Source organism: Fusarium vanettenii, assembly GCF_000151355.1.
Source record: "Fusarium vanettenii 77-13-4 chromosome 3 genomic scaffold NECHAsca_2_chr3_3_0, whole genome shotgun sequence".
Lineage (NCBI taxonomy): Eukaryota > Fungi > Ascomycota > Sordariomycetes > Hypocreales > Nectriaceae > Fusarium > Fusarium vanettenii.
The window spans coordinates 721,228-742,717 of NW_003315880.1; the positions used below are offsets into that span (position 1 = coordinate 721,228).

At 52.3% G+C, this 21,490-nt stretch overlaps 4 protein-coding genes across 4 annotated transcripts; 1 reads left to right on the top strand and 3 right to left on the bottom strand.

Moving 5' to 3' along the window:
• Positions 1-302: 302 nt before the first annotated feature.
• On the top strand, positions 303-1,031 carry NECHADRAFT_36686 (uncharacterized protein; the record flags this gene model as incomplete). Its single annotated transcript, XM_003052454.1, has 1 exon — positions 303-1,031. One exon carries the CDS (start codon positions 303-305, stop codon positions 1,029-1,031), a length of 729 nt encoding a protein of 242 aa, XP_003052500.1.
• A 52-nt stretch (positions 1,032-1,083) lies between these two features.
• Positions 1,084-2,671, bottom strand: NECHADRAFT_67097 (uncharacterized protein). Its single transcript, XM_003052933.1, has 2 exons — positions 2,570-2,671; positions 1,084-2,518 (listed from the first exon to the last, which is right to left on the bottom strand). Exons 1-2 carry the CDS (start codon positions 2,635-2,637, stop codon positions 1,177-1,179), a joined length of 1,410 nt encoding a protein of 469 aa, XP_003052979.1. The 5' UTR covers positions 2,638-2,671; the 3' UTR covers positions 1,084-1,176.
• Positions 2,672-3,283: 612 nt separating this feature from the next.
• On the bottom strand, positions 3,284-4,534 carry NECHADRAFT_67101 (uncharacterized protein). The gene is made up of 4 exons (XM_003052934.1): positions 4,163-4,534; positions 4,018-4,069; positions 3,748-3,931; positions 3,284-3,691 (listed from the first exon to the last, which is right to left on the bottom strand). Exons 1-4 carry the CDS (start codon positions 4,296-4,298, stop codon positions 3,533-3,535), a joined length of 531 nt encoding a protein of 176 aa, XP_003052980.1. The 5' UTR covers positions 4,299-4,534; the 3' UTR covers positions 3,284-3,532.
• A 1,572-nt stretch (positions 4,535-6,106) lies between these two features.
• Positions 6,107-19,622, bottom strand: NECHADRAFT_103674 (uncharacterized protein; the record flags this gene model as incomplete). Its single annotated transcript, XM_003052935.1, has 9 exons — positions 6,107-7,591; positions 7,669-7,986; positions 8,032-8,629; positions 8,681-9,033; positions 9,081-9,487; positions 9,540-9,780; positions 9,831-10,101; positions 10,152-10,691; positions 19,556-19,622. 9 exons carry the CDS (start codon positions 19,620-19,622, stop codon positions 7,291-7,293), a joined length of 3,096 nt encoding a protein of 1,031 aa, XP_003052981.1. The 3' UTR covers positions 6,107-7,290.
• Between the last annotated feature and the right edge of the window lie 1,868 nt (positions 19,623-21,490).

Below are 21,490 nucleotides of genomic sequence, written 5' to 3' on the forward strand. Positions count from 1 at the left end.
GGTCATTTGTAGGTTCTCACACATGAACCAACGGCTTTGACTATCGTGACCAGCATAAATATACGTTAATCCAGTCCTATTAATTAGCTCGATATCTCGCTTAGGCCTAGTTATTCCATAGCAAACAATGGAGCATCAGAAGCTGGTTTCGTCTCCATCTTCGGTAAAGTCGATTCCTGCTTATTACTCACACCGAACGAGAATGGATAACCCACCCACACAAAGTGGAACCAGTATAATAGCCAAGAAAGCCAGTTCACGAACTTCAAATCCCTCTTTTAAAATCTACAACTTCTTCAATCATGGCAGATATCCAAGTCGAACCCGTCACAAACCCCGAGGACTTTACCGAAGCCTTTGCCTGCATCGCCGCAGCCTTTGGCCGTCAGACTCGCGATGGCATCTGGATCGCCATGAACCCAGGGTGGGATACGCCCGAGGGCGAAGCTGCTGGTATTAAACGCCTCGTTGACCGCTGGTCTTCGGTCACGCGAAACCGCGACGGAGATCTCAACACTGTTTTTCTCAAGGCCACTGTCGCCGACGCTGACGGTCGCCGTGTTATTGCTGGTTTCGCTATTTGGCAGCAGTGCTCAGTTGTTGAAGGCTATGGCGATCCTCAGCCTGAGGACTTTAGCAAGGTTATGGATCTGGATACTCTTTACCCGGGAAACAAAGCTGAGCAGCGCTACCTTGTCCAGTTGGACAGCTCGCTACATGGACGCCGCATTGAGGTCATCAAGGAAAAGGCCACTGCATCTCCGCCTGCAGTCATGGTTTTTGACCTCTGCGTCGTCGACCCAGCTCATCAGAGAAAGGGCATTGCTCAGCGGTTGGTGCAATGGGGCCTTGATGAGGCCAAGCGACGGGGTGGATTGGAGGCCATTACCGAGGCATCGAGCATGGGGCGCAAGGCATATATCAAGATGGGATTCCAGCCGGAGGGAGACGAGATGGTGTATCACGTTGATCCTGAATTCAAGGATCGTGATTTACCATCCAACCTATTCATGAGAACTGGTGGGCAATGAAGCGCATAAGAGACGACATAGACCAAGAATCACAAAGCGAATAAAAACGATATTCAGCAAACAGCAAGCTTCATTCATCCATACTAACATTCAAAATCCAGGCTATGTACCAAGGTATCACTCATACCACACCAATTTTCAGTCCCTACAAAGTATGCGGCTTCACCTTCAACCCCTCCGGCAACTTCCAATGCGTCTTGACACCTCCCCAGCTGTGATCATTGTATTCCGACTGCACCTTCTGACACGTCTTCAGACCCCACTCGGTCACACCCACCATCAGACAACTCTCAAACATGAAAGCGCAGCTCCCCCCGCCGACCTTGGCCGGCTTCAACTCGGCGTTGCGGGCCGCCTCACCGCTCTCCGCGTCCGGCCCGTGCCCGCTCATGACGTTGTGCAGACTCGCGCCGCCGGGTACGAAACCCCCCGAGCCTCCGCGCTTGGCGTCGTAACCACCGCAGATTAGGCCCATGAACTCGCTCATGGTGTTGCGGTGATACCAGGGAGGGCGGAAGGTGTCTTCGCCCACGAGCCATCGAGGGGGGAAGATGACAAAGTCGGCCACGGCCGTTCCGGGTGTGTTGGTCGGCGCTGTGAGGACGGTGAAGATGGAGGGATCGGGGTGGTCGAACGAGATGGTGCCGATGGTGTTGAAGCGGCCGAGGTCGTACTTGAAGGGGTAGTAGTTTCCATGCCAGGCGACAACATCGAATGGTGTATGAGCCTGCACAGTCTTGAAGAGTGTGTTGTTGAACTTGACCACAACGGTGTATGAGTTGGGGCCCTCAGAAGCAGTGGCTCCAAAGTCCTCACTGAAGCAAGCAACGGGCGATTGGAAGTCTCGAGCATTGGCGAGGCCATTGGAACCGATGGGACCAAGCTCGGGGAGGTTGAAATGACCCTGGTAGAGCTCAAGAGCGTAACCACGAGCAGGGCCAGATGGTAGATGAACCTGATACTTGACGCCTCGAGGAATAACAGCAATCTCCATAGGTCGAACGAGGAGCCATCCAAACTCGGTTCGGATATCCAAAACTCCCTCTTGCGCGACGATGAGCAGATCACCATCAGCCGAGTAAAAGGCAGTCTTCTCATCCATACTCTTGCCCGCAGCATAGATGTACATGCCGAGTCCCTCCTTCAGGGTAGGGTCTCCAGCTCCGGCGACCAACCTAAGACCAGTGGTAAAGTCCAGATGCTTAGCCTTGTCATGATCGAAGGGATCCCAGCGCAGCTGATTCGGGATGTAGTGAAGCTTGCCCTCGGCGCCGTCCAAGGTCTTGTTGGAACCATTCTCCGTCTCGGTATCATATTCGTACGGAGGGTGCGAGCAGGACGGCAAAACACGATACAGCCATGTTTGCTTGTTCTCGTTTCTCGGCGCCGTAAAGGCAGTTCCGGATAGCTTCTCGGCGTAGAGTCCGTACGGCACCTTCTGAGGTGAATTGTGTCCAACCGGGAGGGCGCCCTCAACAGCTTCCGATCTACCCAACAAGTCAGCGCGTCAATGCCAGAAAACAGTATGTGATACTCACTCTAGGTAGCAATTGAAGCCATTCTGATACCTGTACTTCTCCTTCGTCTCAAAGTTTGTGACGGGCATTGTGGTAGAGCTTAATCTGTTCGTCGACTCTGTGTGATGGCGAGCTCAGGGGATCAGCTCCCGGAACGTCCACACACCATCTTTTTAACTGCGCGACCACGGCTTTGAGCTTCTTTGAGCATGACGTCCAGCCGCCGTGTAAGCCGTCCAACGGCAGTTCCGCGTTGCAGCTTCAAAGGATGACCAAGGCCGGCCCGATGTTAGCCGTGGGGCAGCGCGCCTCGATTCCGCTAACGGTACTAACAGATGGCCTGCCATTTCGGTACAGCTTCTGATAGAACTCCATGTCCCCTCTCTTCCGTCGCATGCCGTCGGAACAATCCAATGCAACGACGGGACTTGTGTGGATTGTTTCCCCAGACGGCGGAATCGCGGGGTTCGCGGAATCGGAATCAAAGTTGATCACTCTATGCCGCTCCTCCAACTCCAGGGTATCCATCCACCATGTTAGCCATCGTCATGATAAGATAAAGACAATTGGCGTTGAGTTGACAACCACAAGCGTTGGTGGGGCCCAAATGAACCGAACTCTGGCAGGGTTCTGGCGTGGACACAAGCATGCTAATTTCAACTTCCACACCCAACTTTCACAATCGCATTCACATTGGCATTCACATTCACATTCACGAAGCAGCAGACACAAACATGCCGAGAGGAATTCTCAATTAGGTAAAAGGCTCATGTCGTCATGGAACCTTGCAGCGCCGATCTATCGACCAGCGATGAACAGAACGGTAGTGGAGTACACCAGGCGACGCTCCCAGCGTCGCACAGATTATGACCCGGCCAGAATATCTAATCGCAATATCCCGAGCGCCGACTCGCAACGAAACCAGCGAAACGAACAAGAATGAAGGGAACTATTGGAACAGATATCAGGGTGGCGTCGAGTCACTTATTCCTCGTTCTTCTTGTTCTTCTTCTTCTTGCCGCCAGAGTGGCCGCCGCCTGTGCTTGAGGGCTGGGCCTGGAGATGCACAACAAGTCGGGTCCATGACTCTTCCTTGTCCCACTCGAAGCCAGCGAGGTAGGGTTGGTCGAGTTCATCATCAGACTGGAGGGATATTGTCAGCACCAGACTTGCCCAAGTGGCTATGCATCAAGACTTACTCTCTTCTTGTATGCCTTGTGGATGGCATCAAGGGCATCCTTGATTGTTACACCCTTTAGGTTTCGGGCTGTTACTTCCTTCCCTAGGGGGAAGTGGAGGTCGATCTTCCGGATGAGAGGTTTTGATAGAGGCAGCTTGAGGAGTGCGGGGTCCTCAACAGTGTTGGGACTTGTGTTGATCTTCCTATAAGTGAACAAGTCAGTAACGATTCATGACAATGCCATCTCAAGGTCAAGATGAAAGTGCGGGGTATCATGAGATGCACGTACCATCCAGTCTTCTGGGTCTCGGGAGCAAGCTCGAGCTCAATGCCTTGAGCCTCTGGAGTAAACAATGTTAGTATGAGAGCTATTGACATCATGGCCGACATCGTTCGGAGCTATGCGAGGGGTATCGAAGGCTTCTGAAGCTTACCGAGGTCGGCGATGTTCATCACATCAGGTGAGATGGAGCTTTGTCGTCGGCCAGCCTTCTTGACTGGGTGCTCCTCCTTTGGTGAGCTTGACAAGCCTTGGACGGCGGAATCGACCTTGCTGAGTGGTTCCGACATGATGGTTGTTGGTTGTGTATATGATTGATCTGTGAGATCGACTTGATAGCTTGGCCTGCTGTAGTGAGGGGTAGACGTGTTAGCGAGATGCTTGGGTTGACGATGGAACAGGAGATTTCTAGGAGATGATGTCCTCAAGAGGAAGGACCGAGAATAAAAAAGGACAATGCCGACGAACCTTTACGTCAAAAGCAGGTGATGGCAGGTGAAGAATGAGGTTGATTTGTTGTTTGGGATCTGAAGGTGTGATGAGGAGAGAGAGAGGGATGGAAGGACAAAGCGAGGGGGAAGGGGGTTGTTATTCATTGCAACCACAGGCGTAGGCGCACCTGCCGTCCGGCGTCGTCTATCTCCGAATCACGCTTTCATCCTTGGATCCTCAGTCATCAATCCATGGCCTTTACTCATTGCTACCAGTGAGCTGTCGTCAGACTGGGCGGGGTAACTGCCCACACCCGGAAGGCGCAACCTAGGGGAAGGTGCTGGGAAGCTTGCGCGGTTGCCCTGCGCCTGCGCCGCCCTCCGACCCTGATCAGTGATCTCACCTCTCACGCATTGGATCCATTGGATTGTGGATATCTCGCATCCACCCCTGCCATGTTCGGTCGCAGGCATTGATTGCAGGCGGCGGGCGGGAGAGCTCAAGAGGACGATCGCGTGACTTTGGCCTGACGGAAGGCGTGACGCCCCTGACTCCGGCGCTCAGCAGACCAGACCTGGGGCCGCAATTGGACTAGCGTTGGCGTGACGCAAAACGCACCGTGCAAGCCGAACCCGCTCTGCGTACCGGTCTGGTACCCGCTTGCTGCCCATCTCAGGCTAGCGTGGGGGGCGTAAATCCGGGGAAAGCTTGTCGCAGACCCACCGGGATCGGATGCTGTGGGTTTTGGTGGCGTGTGTGGACTGTGGAGGAGCCCGGCAATCAAGTGATGCAATCGACGGCCTCGGAAGCCCGCGATGTGGTCTGAATTGCAAGCGGTCAACATGGGAAAACGGGTGAGCTTCAGAGAAAGAAAACGCTCAATTCAATGACTGAATGCAGATCTGAGAGGGGTTACCTCAGTCTCTGGTGGTGTGGCCGATTCGAGCAAGCGACAAGCCTGCCAACATTGGCACGTCCAAGTACGGCCTATGACGAGCGATCGCCAGTTTGCGCCCCTCTCCCTCGTGTCCCCCGGAGCCTTCGGCCTGCGGGTGCGTGCTTTGGCGTTCTCTGGCGCAGCTCACCTGATGGCATGTCCCACGCCGAGGCCAGACAAGGACAGCTTCAAGACAATCATGCCTCGCTCGGCGCCGCGTGAAACCTTGTGATGGAATTGAGGGGAATTTGGTCGGGCGATTGGTCGGCAAAGATGCTCCTAGCTCGAGCTGATATGCGCCGAGTCGACAGCATCTCGTCTGGTTCGCTCTGCCGAAACGCCTTCTGCAACCGTGGTATCGAGATGGGTGTCAATTCGGTCCTAAGCTTTCGTAGCTTGACAGCCGACTCTGACACCCTTGCCCGAGACTTTGCTTCGATCGTCGTCGACTTTGCTCATCGTACCAGCATCATGCTGTTCGTTCCAGGTTGACTGCCGTGATGGCGTCCGATACGTGCGTCTCCCCATGACTGACCCCCGCGTGCCATGTCCCTCGTGACGGTGCTCCTTGTACCTGAGCACATCTGATGCTGTTTTCTGTACCTGGTTTCATGCCTGTTGCCATTGCTGGGCCAGATGCAAGGAGGCAATTCCCACATAAAAAGGGCGGTTCTGCATCTCTGGGCCTCCGGCCAACCCCTCACCTCTGGCATCACTAGTCCATACTACCATACTCTCATTTCCAACCTCACAATGGAACCTCAATTTCATCTTCTCTTTCCATCGGAATAACATCGTGTAGCTTCTTGCTATCATCTTCATCATCTTTGTTCCCCTTGTCTTACATCACCAAAGCCAACATCCGATAGTGGGGCCGGGAACAGGCGACCTCAGGTGGAGACCTCGGATGGATCCCTTATCGATCCTGGCTCCAGGCAGGAGCATGCCACCTTCAAACCACGTCCGGCACCGGCAGGCGAGCGCCGACGGCAGCTAAGAACAAGCGATTAGACGCCGAAAATGGGTGATTTGTTAAACCATTGATCATGAGGACGCCTTCATTTAACGCAGGCCATGGCCATTTCCGTTGCATTCTCACAAATTCCGTCCACGTCCGTCGCAGAGAACGCCCAGACACAATGACTCCTTTCAACCCATGAACAGGTCCCACGTGATACGACCCCCCATGACAGCATTTCTTCCAGGATTCCAAGGTCAGGAAATCAAAGCTCAGCTCACCTTTTTTCGACACCGACTTTCAAGCACGGATTCCGATGGTCCAGAAACAGCAAATAACCAGCCACGCCAGCGACAAGGGGAATAAGCGTCAAACCAGGACTCGACAGCAAAACATGGCCAGCTGGCCAAGAACGGTATGTGTCAAAACATTGGGCAGCGGAACTGACGAGGTTTCTGTGCCTCAAACCATGTAGGGTCTCGAACTTGCTCAAACTGCGATCCATTCGCCCCCGACCTCTTCCTAGAATAGTACGAGTTAGTTTTAGTGTCTACTCGCCATCTCGCTCGCCGTGCCCCGTGCGACCAACATGATGCGCCGATTCAACTTCGTGAACACCCACCGACGTCTCATCCTTTCGCCTCTCGCCTTTTTGTGACTCTTTTCTATCTACAAAGTTCCACCGCCGTTTCCGTGACGATCTCGATGACGCCCCTTTCGCTTCCGATCGTATATCAGTGTAAACGCCAATGCGCCTCAGGGGAATCAACGCCGCAGGAGGAGGGGTTTAACGTTTGTCCCGGCATCATGTTCTCATCGACATCATGTTACGCACAGAATCATGTATCATGGAGGACAAGGCAACGACATCGTCAATTTGTTTAATGTACTGTTATTCCGAGGCATATCGAAGCCTATCGACCGAATACACTCCCATCGTCCACTAATAGCCGACCTACCAAGCCATCCGAGCCAATAAGCCCTTTGGGTAGGTTCTCACGCAATACTTCCTCGCTTCATCAATTAGAATGAGACCTATACCAAACGCCATGGGCAGGAACCAATGTTCAACAGGCACCTCGGCCGTATCCAAGACGTTTTGGAACTCCTTCGGGTACAGCCAAAAGAAGGCCATGACGAGAGCAAACAACATGGCCGGGAACAGATACCAGTTCTGGGTGTTCTTGTTGAACAGGGGAGGATGCTGGAAGATGGATAGACGCCGGGTCCGCACGGCCAAAAGATTGAACCATTGCCTGCAATGTGTCAGAAAATGTTGGTGGCTCCAATTGCGCCCAGTCTAGGCAGCCCCGATCTCGGCGGTGCAACTTACATGACGACCAGGTTCACAAAGTAGATGGAGCTCGCCTCGTTCAGCCTCGCCTGGTAGTAATCGGGATCGATCGTGTCAGGCAGCTTTCCGAACGAGAACCAAATGTCCGAAAAGGGAATTCCCTTGCGCTGCAAGTACCAGTACGACATGGCAAACGACGCCGCCGTCTCGATGAAGCCGACGAGCCCGTACGCCTGCAGGATGAGCTGCCAATCAACTAGGCGGTTCTTGCCCGGTACCCTCGGTTTCCGCAGGAGCACGTCGGCCTCCGGAGCCTCATAAGCGAGGGCGATGGCAGCCATCGCGTCGGTGAAGAGACTGGACGTGTTAGCTCATGTAGTCCATGGCCAACGTTGGACTCACCAGATGATAATCATGAGGAAGCTGCTCAGGATCTGAGGAATGCCAAAGGCGACGTTGGTCATGACTGGCCAGAACTCGCTGAAGCTACCTGCGGGCAGCAGATACGCCACAGTCTTCTTGAGGTTGTCAAACATCATTCGGCCATATCGCAACGCTTCAACAACGCTCGCGAATGTATCCAATAGCACCATGTCGGCCGCCTCAATTGCAATGTCACTGCCTGAACCCAAGGCGATACCAACATCAGCGGCACGCAGGGACGGAGCATCATTCACACCGTCACCTGTCATGCCAACGATCTGGTTCCGAGCTTGAAACTCGCGCACGATGCGGAGTTTATGCTCTGGTGTCGTTCGAGCAAATACAATCTCGCGGTACTCGGCCAACTGATCCCACTGACCCTCGTTAAGGGTGATAAGCTCAGGGCCACTAAGGACAATGGCCTCTCGAGGTCCATCAGCGCCATAGTTGAGCTCCAGAGCGCGGAGAGATGGGTCGATGGTCACTGTACGATGCAGAGCCTCAACGGTGTCTACGTTTTGGCTGGTGATGATACCACACTCTTCAGCGATAGCCCGAGCAGTCAAGGCAAAATCACCTGTGACCTGTCTCTTGTTAGCTGAGATAGCTTCTATTAGATGTGAACGACTTGCCATGAAGATTCGAATGCCCGCAGTGCGAAGCGTGTCAACCACATCCGGGATCTCGGGGCGAGGAGGGTCAACGATACCGACCAGACCAACAAGAGTCAACCCAGTCAGCGCCTGGTTGTACATCTCCGACTCGAGAGCAGTTTCCGACATGCTTGGTGGAAAGACCGAGCTTGAGATGGACTTGCGAGCCAGCAATAGCACTCGTCTTCCCTGAGACGCCCAGTCATCTTTGATCATCTCAATGCTCTTGCGCTTAGCATCGTCCAGGTGAACACAAACGCCCGAGGGGTTGACGTATGAGCTAACACGTTCCAGAAGGATCTCCGGTGCGCCCTTGATCGTCAATAGCCTGCTTGTATCAGCACTGTATCTCGAGTAACTGTGGATATCACTTACACATCGCCTGGCGCAAAGATCGACCCAATGTCCGATGGCAACGCAAGCGAAAGACCATCAGGATGTGTCAAACAGAACGCCTTGATCATGTACTTGTTCTTGCTGTTGAACGCAAGTTCATACTTGACCTTCCAACACCGTCGAAGCTCAGCCACTTCTCCAAGGCCCTCTGAGAATCGGAGGATGGCTTGGTCGGTGGCGTCACCGTGGATGACACGCTCGTGAAGAGGGAGTCTCATGGTGGCCGCGTCAAAGGAACCTGCGTTGCACAGTCCGGCAACGGCGCGGAGCTGGCTGAGAGAGTTGTTCTTGGGGCTGGTGTGCTGGTTGAGGACCATGACGTCTCTTGCCTGGTCTGCTAGCATGCGCTTGTCGCCGATGGCGCACTCTGTAACAATCATTTTGTTCTATAATACATCAGTGATTGTTCTACCTTGATCGGATCAATTGTGAACGAACCTGTGTCAATGTACCCGTCTTGTCAGAGCAAATGACAGAGACTGAGCCGAGTGTTTCCACCGTCTTGAGTGACTTGCAAAGAATCTTGTTCTTGCGCATCATGTTGGCACTGATGGTCATGCTAGCCGTGAGAGCAACAGGAAGGCCTTCAGGGATAAAGGCCACAGCCACAGACACACACGAAATGATGAGGTTAGGGACGCTGATCCAGTCAGGATACTTCTTGCGTAGCCATGTTGCCCTAGACAGTGGTCAGCAATGTCAAGAAGCATATCATCCAAGTGCACATACCAAAGGACAATGACGAGGATAATCATGAGAGCCATGATGGAGCAGATGACCAATACAAAGTGGAGGACCTCACGCTCAAGGGTGGTCAAGCCCTTCTTTGGCTCGTTCGTGAGCTGTGCGATCCTGCCAAATACAGTGTTGTCTCCGGTCGCGACGACGAGACCGGTACATGTTCCCGAGATGCAATGTGTGCCTTGAAGTCCAATGTTCTTGGTCTCGAGGTAGTTTTCGTCTGTAGAGTTTACAGTGCCGTGGATGGGGACAGATTCGCCTGTGAGGTGTTAGCAAATGTGTTGCGTAGGGGTTATAGGGGTCGCGTACCTGTGAGAATGGACCGATCGATCTTGAGATCGGAAGAGACCTTGACAAAGCGGACATCGGCAGGGAGCTTGTTGCCAGCCTTGATCAAGAGGATATCTCCAGGGACAAGCTGATCCGCAAAAAGGGTGACCTGCTGTCTGTCGCGTATTACCAGGCAGTGTTCAGGGAGCAAGTTCTTGATAGAGTTCATGACACGCGAGGAAGACCAGTCCTGCCACATATTAAACGCAGCCTGAATGAAGAACACAGCAAGCAGGACGATGGCTAGGGCAAGGTTCGCAGGCGCCGGGGGCTTTCCCAGGGGTCGCCACGCGATAAATACCAGAACGGCCGCCACAAAGAGGACTGTACCGAACCCCTTGAAGAAGTAACCGACAATCTTCTTGGTATTGTGCGTCGGGGCAGGAGAAGGGGCGTTCTTTCCATAGCGACCGACGCGTCGTTCGACTTGATCTGGGGAGAGACCTTCGATGAGGGAGGAACCGAGGCGTCTGATGACTTCGTCAACGTTGTTGGTGTGCCATTCGAGCTTGGCGAGATCTGGGAGCAGCAAGTTAGACAACAATGTCACGATACACGGCCATATTAGGATTTCGTACCTGCTGCAGCTTCATTCTTTGTCTTGGCAAGACTAGTCTTTTGGTTATAGTCTTCAATGTCCATCGACCTTGAAACATCTCAGCAAACACACTTCACGATCTAATCGAGTGCCTCTTACACTGCGCGATATTGAATGGGCAGCACAGCAGAGGCATCAACCGAACCGCGTCTGGACCTGATGGAGCGGATACCCATGGATTCAGTCGAGAGGCCACGATTCACGGGCGGTCTGGCCTTGGTAGCCGTTTCTTCATCGTCAACCCAGTGGATGCGCTCCGGGTGAGGATGCTTGATGTCAGGATCGGCCATGATGAAAGAACAGAGTAGTGTAGAGTAGAGAGTAAGAGGGAGCAGAGGGCAAGAGTAGGAGAAGCTGAGTGAGGATTCCAGCAGAGCAACACACTCAAGGACCTCTTTATACACATTTATTCACTAGAGTAACTATTCCCAACTCGTCCATCCCCTCTTCTCTGCACAGCCCTCACGAGAAGAGGGGAAATTTCCTCATGCCTCGTGTGAGAAAAGAGGCATCAGGAGGCCGCCGTTGATCATCACCGCCTTCACTCTCACGACAGCACAAACAACAGAGCCAACCCCTATTAGGGCAAGAAAAACAAGGACAAGCTGCGCCTCCAAATGCAATATCCGATTTCATTTACCGCTCATAAATGACTTGTCTCGTAAAGCAAGCGGGCGCTGAGCTTGACGAGAGAGAAATAAATCGCTCATAACAGTGGATTTTTCTCGCAGGTTGGAGGTTGTCAAGGGAAAGAGGTTCTTTATATCAAGGCGCCAAGTATCTCTACTCACAGATAAGCTCTTGGCGAGACAAGCCTAGTGACCGCCAAGCCATGTTCCTGTCTAACCTTAGATCCCAGCCGTCGATGAAGGGGGGGAGGCTGTGCTGAGACATTATTTTTGAGGGGTCCATTTCGGTATCCTTGATGCAGCTAGATTGGCCGGTAAGCTCTGATACGGAAACCCGCCGAAGGAGGTGTGCTTCGGTTGTGCTTGTCAAACAAAATACTGACGTACCCGTTGGCTCATGTGGGTCTAGCGACCCAGGCGAGCCAACCTAGCAAGCTAGGTTGGCCACAAAATTGTGAGACAGCCACAAAATTATGAGACAGCCCCTCACTTGATGATGTCCTCATTTCCATGCAATTACCACCTATTTTGGCCATATTTCACGACATAAACCGGTAGAAATTACCTCTCTTTTGTCCATCTTCATTATGCCGAGTGAGGCGAATCTCAGGGCCGCCCGGGAAGTCGTGGCATCACGTGCCCGGCATGCCCGGGGCCTCCACCGAACCTCTTCCTCCGGCACAACTCAACCTCTCTCACTTCGTGCCGCCAACGCACGCCACCCCGGGTCCTCTGTTGCTTCTATCCAGAGGATCGTGACGAGGATGGAGACCGGATTTACGCCTCAGCAAGTCGGCAGACCGCGGGTCCTCACAGACGAAGAAGATGAAGCTATCGTGGCCTTCGTCATCTGGATGGAGAGGTCCGGATTCCCTGCCTCCAAGCCTGAGTTAGAAGATGCCGCGACAACCCTCCGTCAGCGCAGGAACCCTGATGCCGATCCCGTTAGCAAGATGTGGTATGCTCGCTTCCGTGACGATCATCCTGAGCTTGAGCAGGCATTCCTCAAAGCCGCAGAACAGTCTCGTGAGTCCTGGGAAGCCGGCGGTCTCGATGACCTCAAACAATGGTTCAAGAACCTTGCTGAGACCGTCCGGAGTCATGATATCGGCGCCTCTGAGTGCTGGAATACTGACCAGGCTGGTATTAGGATTGGGATCCTCAGGGAAAGCGTCAAAGTCCTCGTCGTACGGACAAGGCGAAGGACAAGGAAGCAGGTTCTCTCCCCTTCCAACCGGGAGACCTGTACCCTCATCGGTACAGGCAGCGCGGCGGGTGATACGATGCCGCCGTGGCTCATCTTTAAGACATGGCCTACACTAGATTGGGCGTATATAGATGCCGATCCTGATATCCGCTTCGCCCAGTCCGACACGGCCTTCTCCAACGGCGAGATTACTCTTGAGTGGATGATACACTTCAACCGGAGTTCCTGGGCTAAGTCCGCTAAGGCACAGCGTACGGGACAGACATTTGAAGAGTGGTTTGGGTGTGACGAGTTCCTTAGAGATCCTTTGCGAAAGTATATTCAATATGACGTTCCTCCCGTCTCTCAGGCCCCTGACACAACTATCTGGAGACTCATCGTCTTTGACGGCTTCACGGGACATGGAGTCTTCGCCGTTAGAGAGTATTGTGCGAAGTTCTACATCATCACAGCTCCCTTGCCGCCTCACTCTACGCATGTACTACAGCCGATGGATGTTGGAGTCTTTCAGCCGCTGAAGAACGCCCACCAGAAGCTTCTCGGCAGGTGGCTTCGAAAGGGAAATATCTCCTTCTCCCGGGCTGACTTTGTCCGCGGCTTTCAGGCAAGTTACACCTCTTCTTCTATGTCAATAGAGTCACTGAGTTGAAGCAGGAAGTCTTCGAGGAAGGGTTCACGGCACACAACATCATCTCAGGCTTCGAGAAGTCAGGCATCTATCCACCAAATCCCGAGCCGGCGATAGCATACCTAGCCAAGAAGCAGCTTCAGGCGAAGCAGGCTGTGGACCCGGCCTTCGCCTCCCTCCTTCCTCAGGAATCTCGCTTCCAGGCCGCCGCAGATACCGCCAAACGACTCTCAGACCGCTACGGCGATACCTTCAGCTCCCCCACGCGTGCCGGACTTCGTCAGATACGTAATGTCGTCACGGAAGCTGTGGTTCTTGAATCTACAGTCACTGCTTATGTCCATGACCGCCGGGCTCGGATTGAGAAGAGATACAACGCCAAGAAGAGAGGGAAGAGAGCGAAGCCGATAGGAGACTCTAGTCATAACGTCAGTCTACAGGAGATTCGAGACCAGCAGGAGGAGGTTATCGCCGAAGCCCGGCAGAAGGAGGAGAAGGCACAGCTCCGGACCGCTCGCAGCTTCGTCATACAGGAGATGAAGAAGATCAAGGACCAATGGCGGCAAGAGAAAGAGATCACCGTCGACGGCGTAAAGAAGAAGGCATCGTGGGCTCAGTGGTTGGAGCACACAGGGAAGGACATTGAGTATTATTCTATGGAGACACAACGCTCGACTATGCATCAGATGCTTACCCAGAAGCCTAACCCTTTCATGATAGATACCCAACTGCCGCAGGAAGTTCACGAAGCTATTCACAACGCCAGTTTTGCCCCGAAACCCCTCAGCGCGATGGACTGGACCGCTCTCGCAGGAAGTGACGATAGCATCACTTTCCAGCTGGACCCGGCTCCTGCCGAGGAAGAAGAAGAGGAAGAGGAAGAAGAAGATGACGAGGAACTCCCTCTATTCGAGCCTCCACTGCGAATGCCCTCATCGCCGCCGGTTACACCCTCGCCGCCGCGGCTGCCGTCTTTGCCACCTGAACTTCCCTCCACGCCGTGCCCGATACGGCCTCAACACCACATATCAGGGATACAGAGGATCACGAGCATCATCACGCAAGCAAGGGCCGCACAAGAAGCCAGCCCGGAGGGCTGAAAAGACGCTCTCACAGCCAAATTTGTATGAGGAATCGTCCAGGAAGGCGGCGGCCTTGGAGGCTTAGGCGGCGGCTTCTATCATAGCTACAGTCAATATCATCAATATCATCACATCAGGCATCGCCAATAGCTTCAACTTGCTCTTTTGCACCTTCACAAATCACTTTGGACGGCTTCCAAAACCGAGAGACCGAAAAAGGCGGCTTCTCAAGGGGGGAAACGGGGCCCCGGGCTGTCTCATAATTTTGTGGCTGTCTCACAATTTTGTGGCCAACCTAGCTTGCTAGGTTGGCTCGCCTGGGTCGCTAGACCCACATGAGCCAACGGGTAGTTTTGCATGAGTGGACCATGCGAGAAATTCGCTTCGAGACTGGGATTCGAGGGATTGTGGGGGGTTGGACAGGTCAGAAAGAGCACGACCAACAAGATCGAAATAAGCTCAGACACGGATGCGAGAAACTACCGTGCTTTTACGATGGGGAATAAGATTGGGTCCGAGTTGTGACGGTGATGAGATGGTGAGGTTGCCAAAGGGGTGGTGTTCTCCCTCACCGCTGTCATAGAAACCGTTATCCTACCTATTACACGCTCTCCTAGAAGCCTGGATGGTATTATCGCTGCTCTCTCTCGCCCAATTGGATCAATCGTATTAGGATTCTCTAGTTTCCCTCTCTGCAATGCCCAAGCAAAGTGCGCAAAAAACACCTCGTCTCCCTGATGGGCTGCCTCCCTCACCACCAAGTGAACCACAGATTTCCCTCATCGAAGGAATATCATATCCTACCCAGTGAATGACCCAATTGATGCTCAATAGTTGGAATATTCTCAATAACATTATCTAGATAGCTCAAAGTCAATCAACGTCGCCACTCGTGAAATCTGAGTCAATCTTTGGTGATAATCATGCATCTAGCATTGTAAAGCCCACTCATTTGTATGTGAACCACCAGTCTCTTCAAGGTCCCCAGATCATGTTTATTCTAAAAGACACGAGATGGTCGCTTCTCTCCATTATTATTACTAATTAATTGACCGTCCTCACATGCAACAAAAACCATCCGCATATCCCCAACTCCACCTCGCTTCGAGACCCATTTACCCTGCATCACATCAACACACAGAATCAACAGCAAGTTTAACAACAAATTCTCCGGGGCAGACTCTCTATCCATGAAACTCAGGCGAATACGCGCATACACTGACTCACGATCATGCTCTATCGCGCCGCGGAGAACAAAACTCCCCGATAGCAAGATACAGCATCATAACAACCCGTGGGCAATGGGGTGACTTGATCAGCAGGCGCGGGGCGGTGCAAGGACATCATAAGCTCGATCCATATTTTTATCCATCTCAGTTTAAGCTTGATTTTCGATCGAATCTTTGAGAATCTCTGACTACAAACAACATGAGCAGGCCGTCATGTGAGCACCAAGAATGCCGTCGTCTCCGGGCCTTCTCGAGCACCCTTCTTAGCCTGGGCCTTGGCACGCCAACCAATCCCCCACGAGACATGCCGAGTTTCTTAGCAGCGCCTCTCCCGCTGTGTCTGGCCATGGCCTGATCCCACGGACAAGTCGACCCGCCAGGTCACCCATTTGGTACTCCTGCAACCCCTGTAACAAGATCTCGACCACCATCATGGGAACCTCGTCAGGAATAGAACCTCGCTCACGATGGCACGGCGGACTTGTACTCGCGTATTATTCCCGCCTGACAATGTTCGTGACCACGGTCTTGTCTTTGCCCGGATTCGGCCGCTTGTATACCGAGCCCGAGAGCGAGGTCAAGTCATCAACTTGTAGTTTGCTGTGCCTCGTAATGAAAGTGCCTATATAAGACAATGTGAAGCCGGGTTAACAAAGAACCCAATTGTACCACAGCAACACATTCAATCAACATCAAGACACTTCTAAACATGACATACAATAATACTTCATCCCGCCAGACGTCTCAAGACACGGCGAGGCCCCTTGCCACAGCCGGCCTCACAGACGTCGAGCAGCAAAAGGCAGAAGAAGGAAACGCCCGCTTCCACCGTCTAGGTTGGAAAAGGTTGACCGTCGTCCTCATCGTCGAGGCCGTTGCCCTGGGTTGCCTGAGTCTCCCAGCGGCCTTTGCAACCCTCGGCATGGTCGCCGGCGTCATCCTCTGTATCGGCATTGGCCTCATTGCCATCTACACATCCTACGTTGTCGGACAGGTCAAACTAGCATTTCCCCACGTCTCCCACTATGCAGATGCGGGTCAATTGCTTATGGAACGCTTCGGACACGGCCGTTTTGGCTACGAGTTGATTAGCGTCATGTTTTCTCTTCAGCTCATCTTCCTGGTTGGCTCGCACTGCCTGACAGGAACAATCGCCTTCCTCAGACTTACAGATGACGGAGCCTGCTCCCTAGTCTTTGGCCTTGTCTCCGCTATTCTTCTCTTGCTGGTTGCCATTCCGCCTAGCTTCGCCGAGGTTGCTATCCTTGGCTACATCGACTTTGCTTCCATCATTGCGGCTGTTGGAACCACCATCATCGCAACAGGCATCAAGGCTCGAGACAATGGCGGACTTTCCAGTGTGCCATGGTCAGCCTGGCCCAAAGAGGATCTTGGCTTTACCGAAGCATTTATCGCCATCAGCAATATCGTCTTTGCGTATTGCTTCGCAATCTGCCAATTCTCCTTCATGGACGAGATGCACACGCCAAAGGATTTCGTCAAATCAATCTGGTCCCTCGGCATCCTCGAAATCACCATCTACACCCTCACCGGAAGTCTCATCTACGCCTTTGTTGGACCCTCTGTAAGGTCCCCGGCCCTCCTCTCAGCCGGCGAGCTCGTCAGCAAGGTCACCTTTGGCATTGCCCTACCCGTCATCTTCATCTCGGGATCGATCAACACGATCGTCGTTGGCCGATATCTCCACGGGCGAATTTTTAAGAATTCCATCATTCGATACATTAATACGCCAAAGGGTTGGGCGACTTGGCTGCTCATGATCATCTTTATCACCTTTTTCGCTTGGATCATCGCCGAGGCCATTCCCTTCTTCAACAACTTGCTATCAATCTCTTCTTCCCTGTTTATTTCGGGATTTACCTTTTATTTCCCCGCCATGATGTGGTTCCTTTTGATCAAGAAGGGTTCGTGGCATTCCAAGGAGAATATTCTCACGAGTCTTCTCAACGGAATGATCTTTATCATTGGAATCATAATCTTGGTTGGCGGCACATATGCTAGCGTCGACGATGTGGTAAGTGCAATCACCATCCTTTGATCTCAGACTCATACTAACTTGACTGTAGATAAGGAAATTTAGAAATGGCGAGGTGCAGGGCCCATTTGCTTGTGCTCCTATTGCTTAAATGCGACACGTTCAAAAGCGTTGACGACCAAGATGACAATGATTTACGGCGGCGTTGGGCATGGTGGCGCTCTAATGTCTTTGAGTGGCTATTGCATTAATTAATTGGCTTCTTTCATTTACTCATAGAGAACCCACGGCACGGACATTGAAATGGACGATGTGGTAATACAATAATGATTTCATCTCTTTAAAAGGGGTTGCCAAAGTGTGAATGTTGGTGGATGGGATCGGTCAGTGTGCTAATGAGCAAAGGTACATACGGCTTCTTAAAACATGCAAGATAAACGAGTTCTCTGCATGTCTGTACAGTCTCTCGGCCGAGTAAAGGACCCATTAAACGTTGAAAAAAGCAGGGAAGATGGAGGCCATTCATGCATGAGGTTAAGCTTCAGACCCAAGCTTTTCGGCGAGGCTGTGCAAGCCGTCATGACTCTCTCTGAATGGCTCCTTCACCCACAATGCGAAAAATGTCCATTTCAAGGGTACTCTGTTGGAGATGGGAGAGAAAGGGTTTAGTGGTTTTAAAAGTCGTGCTTAATGCGACTACAGACGGTAATTGCGATCGGCTCCTTTCGTAGGCACCAAGGCTGGTCAGTTGAGACTGCACTTACGTGGTCTTTGAGGACAAAGGTTGGAGAGAGTTGGAACAAGGAACACCCTTGGCAGAGGTGACAAAATAATGGACACAAGTCCACGCAAGCTTCTGCTGCAAAGCTGGTATTCCTTTCTGTCACCCTTCATCTCAAGTCCCAGGGGCACATCTTGGCATGCATCTCCTCAACTCTCTCCTTTACGAAAACCCTCGTCTTTCTCTTTAACCACCTTACACGATAGACCCAAACAAGATCGAGACCGGGGTGAACCCCATCTCACTAGCAAAAGATCCGTTTCGTGAGGGGGGAAAGAAAGAAAGAAAGAGGAGACGGGGTGTGATTTATCGCCCCATGGCGTTCCTCATTACGCGGCCTTCATATCCCACGCTTCGACTCCATTTATCCACCAAAAAAAAAAGGACGCGAGGCACTTACACGAGTGTGAGGACGTCAGCCAGAGTGAAAGTGTCGTCGACGAGGCCACATCAGCTTCAAGACAAGGCAATAGGGTTTACTCTACTTTTCATTATCAATCTCTCTTGGTGTACTTTCAGAGTCAATCTCTCCTTCATCTTTCGGGTGGCGTCATCTCTTGCAGCAGAGAGAGTCCGACTAATGGAATTACCCCGTTTGTCAGCGGGCCACGCAATGCTTGACGACGCACACCCGACCGCACTTTTTAACTCTCAAAGCAAATAAACTCTTTTGGGGAGGAGTTCCTTTTCTTTTCAGTCTCTATCTCTTCTTGGCTGGAAAATGGACTTTTCAACATGATCTCGCTGTGAGACCTCTCGTCTCGATCCCTTCGTTTCATCCACCCAATACTAGACCTCTACCCGCAATGACTAGACATGCCCCCTCCGAACCCGCCCCTGTCCTCCACCACACATGAGCACCAAGCTACCGATATCACGAATGCCTCCCTTATAAGCATCAAGCCTCCTCTGCCGAGCAGACGTCCTCGTACCGCCCAGTCGCCAAACAATGCCGAGGTCCTCGTCCCGCCTCTCATCGGAGGCGCAGTCGTCGCCGCCTTTGCCACTGCCCTCTCGGATGGCCTGAACAACGACCTTCTCACTCACTATTACCTCCCAGAGCAAAAGGTCCGCATCAACATTGATCGGGTGTTGGACCGGTTGCTGTCCGAGTTTACCAAGGAGTTGTGGGATGAGCTGTGGTCTTTCTACTGTGACTCCAACCCGGATTCAAGAGATCAGATCAAGAAGTTATTCGATGGGCCTATATGTCAACTAATTCTCATCCTCAACGGCCCTGAGGCGCCGCATTGTGTCTTGGAAAAGTTGGGCCCTGGAATCTCACGACGACCGGCGACATGGTCGACGACTGCACGAGGCATTGATCTTCCTCTCGCCCTGCAACTCCTATGCAGCTATTGGGATCGAGAATTCCCTGCCCGCTCACCTAGAGGATCACCCGATGAGATTGCGCGCTCACTGCACACATACATCACCACAGGAGAGTCGGCTAGGCAATTAATCTCGAGGATTCGTGAGGTCCTCGTCTCACCTCATTACGTGCAGATGCATCTCATGGAGTCGGCTGTATGGGACATCCTGTTAAAGAGACCCTTTCGACCACCTCGCGATGGCTTCCATGTCATTCAGTTCAAGTTTGAGTGTCAGCTATTTGGCCCTCTCGATGGCATTGGGGATCCGCAGCTCGTAAAGATGGGCTCATTACCAGCAATCACTGGAACGGCAAACGATTGCGTCTACACCACAATATCAGAGTACACGGCCAAGCAATGGCCCAAGTGCGGTCTTATCCTACTTGGCTGCATCGAGGATGCCGTCAAGGAAGCATCTATATCCAGCTGCGACGGTCATGCATTCACGGGCATGTCCATCTGGGACGGCACCGACGACCCTTTTCTATGTCCCGGCCTACGCCTTCTTCACATCGAAGTCGAAGACGGTTCAATCAGGCTCAGCGTCTCAGCCTGGACGCACACCATGATTGAGATCCTACAGCAAATGGCCTGGACCTGCGCTGCACTCAGCGCCTCGCCCTTCCCCGGGTCATTGTCCGAGTGTGCAATTGAAGTATCGGACTACCAATACCTGGACGACTCGATATTTGTCGACTGTAGTCTTTCTCACCGACCGGTTCCTGAAGGTGATGGGGCACCTTGGCTTAAGCAGCTACAAGGCGCGGCCATCGCCAATGGCTTCCCTATAAAGCACATTTTGGCTGAATCTTATCCATCATAGAAGGGCTGTGATCACAGGTAATGAAAGCGAGGCAGGCAGAATATTCACTTAGATATTCAACAAATGATACCCATGATTAATTTCAAAATCTGAGTTAATGTAAGGTGATTGACTATCTAGATCTCATTGGTATCTAAACCAGCCTCGGTATACTTGGGTAAAGTGAGTAGGAGTAAGATGCTAGTGATATGTAACCACATCGACTACATGGCTTGTAGAAAGGTTCTCGATTCTTAATTGGCACCAGAAAGTAAAGGTTCCGGGAATTGCACCACTCATATTCACGATGTGTTGGTAATCTCCAAGTCGACCGTTGAAGCCATTACGGTGCCGCCATCTTTTGTGCCTCGTCCGAAGGCCTCGAAGGCGCGGCGCGGCTGCCAGAGCACACCCAAACCTGAAAATGCTCGACGATTTCCGTTCAGTGTCATTCTCTCGTCAGTTGACAAGGACTGGTCGATGTGCTTCCCAGAAGAATCCACGACACCCGTTGCGAGAGTACTGAACTCTGGCTTCAACCCCTCCCCCCCTTCCACCTCTAAATCGTGGTGAGCGAGCGCTTTGAAAGAGTCTTCTGGAATCCCTTGCAACTGTCAACAGCTGAACATGGCAGTCGGCGCCGCATCTCCCTACTATCGGGTAGGATCTGGGCGCACTTCTATATATCCTGCAGGGCATCAATGCCCATCTATAATCGGTCGCATGTAGCTCCCATCGCATGCGGTTCGCCTGGAATAGCTTGCTCTCAGGAACACTCAGTCAAATTGTAGTCCAGAGTCTCGTCTAGAGCCCAAATTTTTGACCTTTTGCTTTTCAGAGCACAGAGGCAAGTAGGTGACATCTCCATAATGAGTGAGTAGAAATGCGAGACTCTCATTCTCATATTTATTGCCAAGCGTCGATAAGCATCTATATGTTCGTCATGCCGACTTAGTTCAAAGTGTGTAGAAGTCGCTTTCCCTCGTTTCCTCT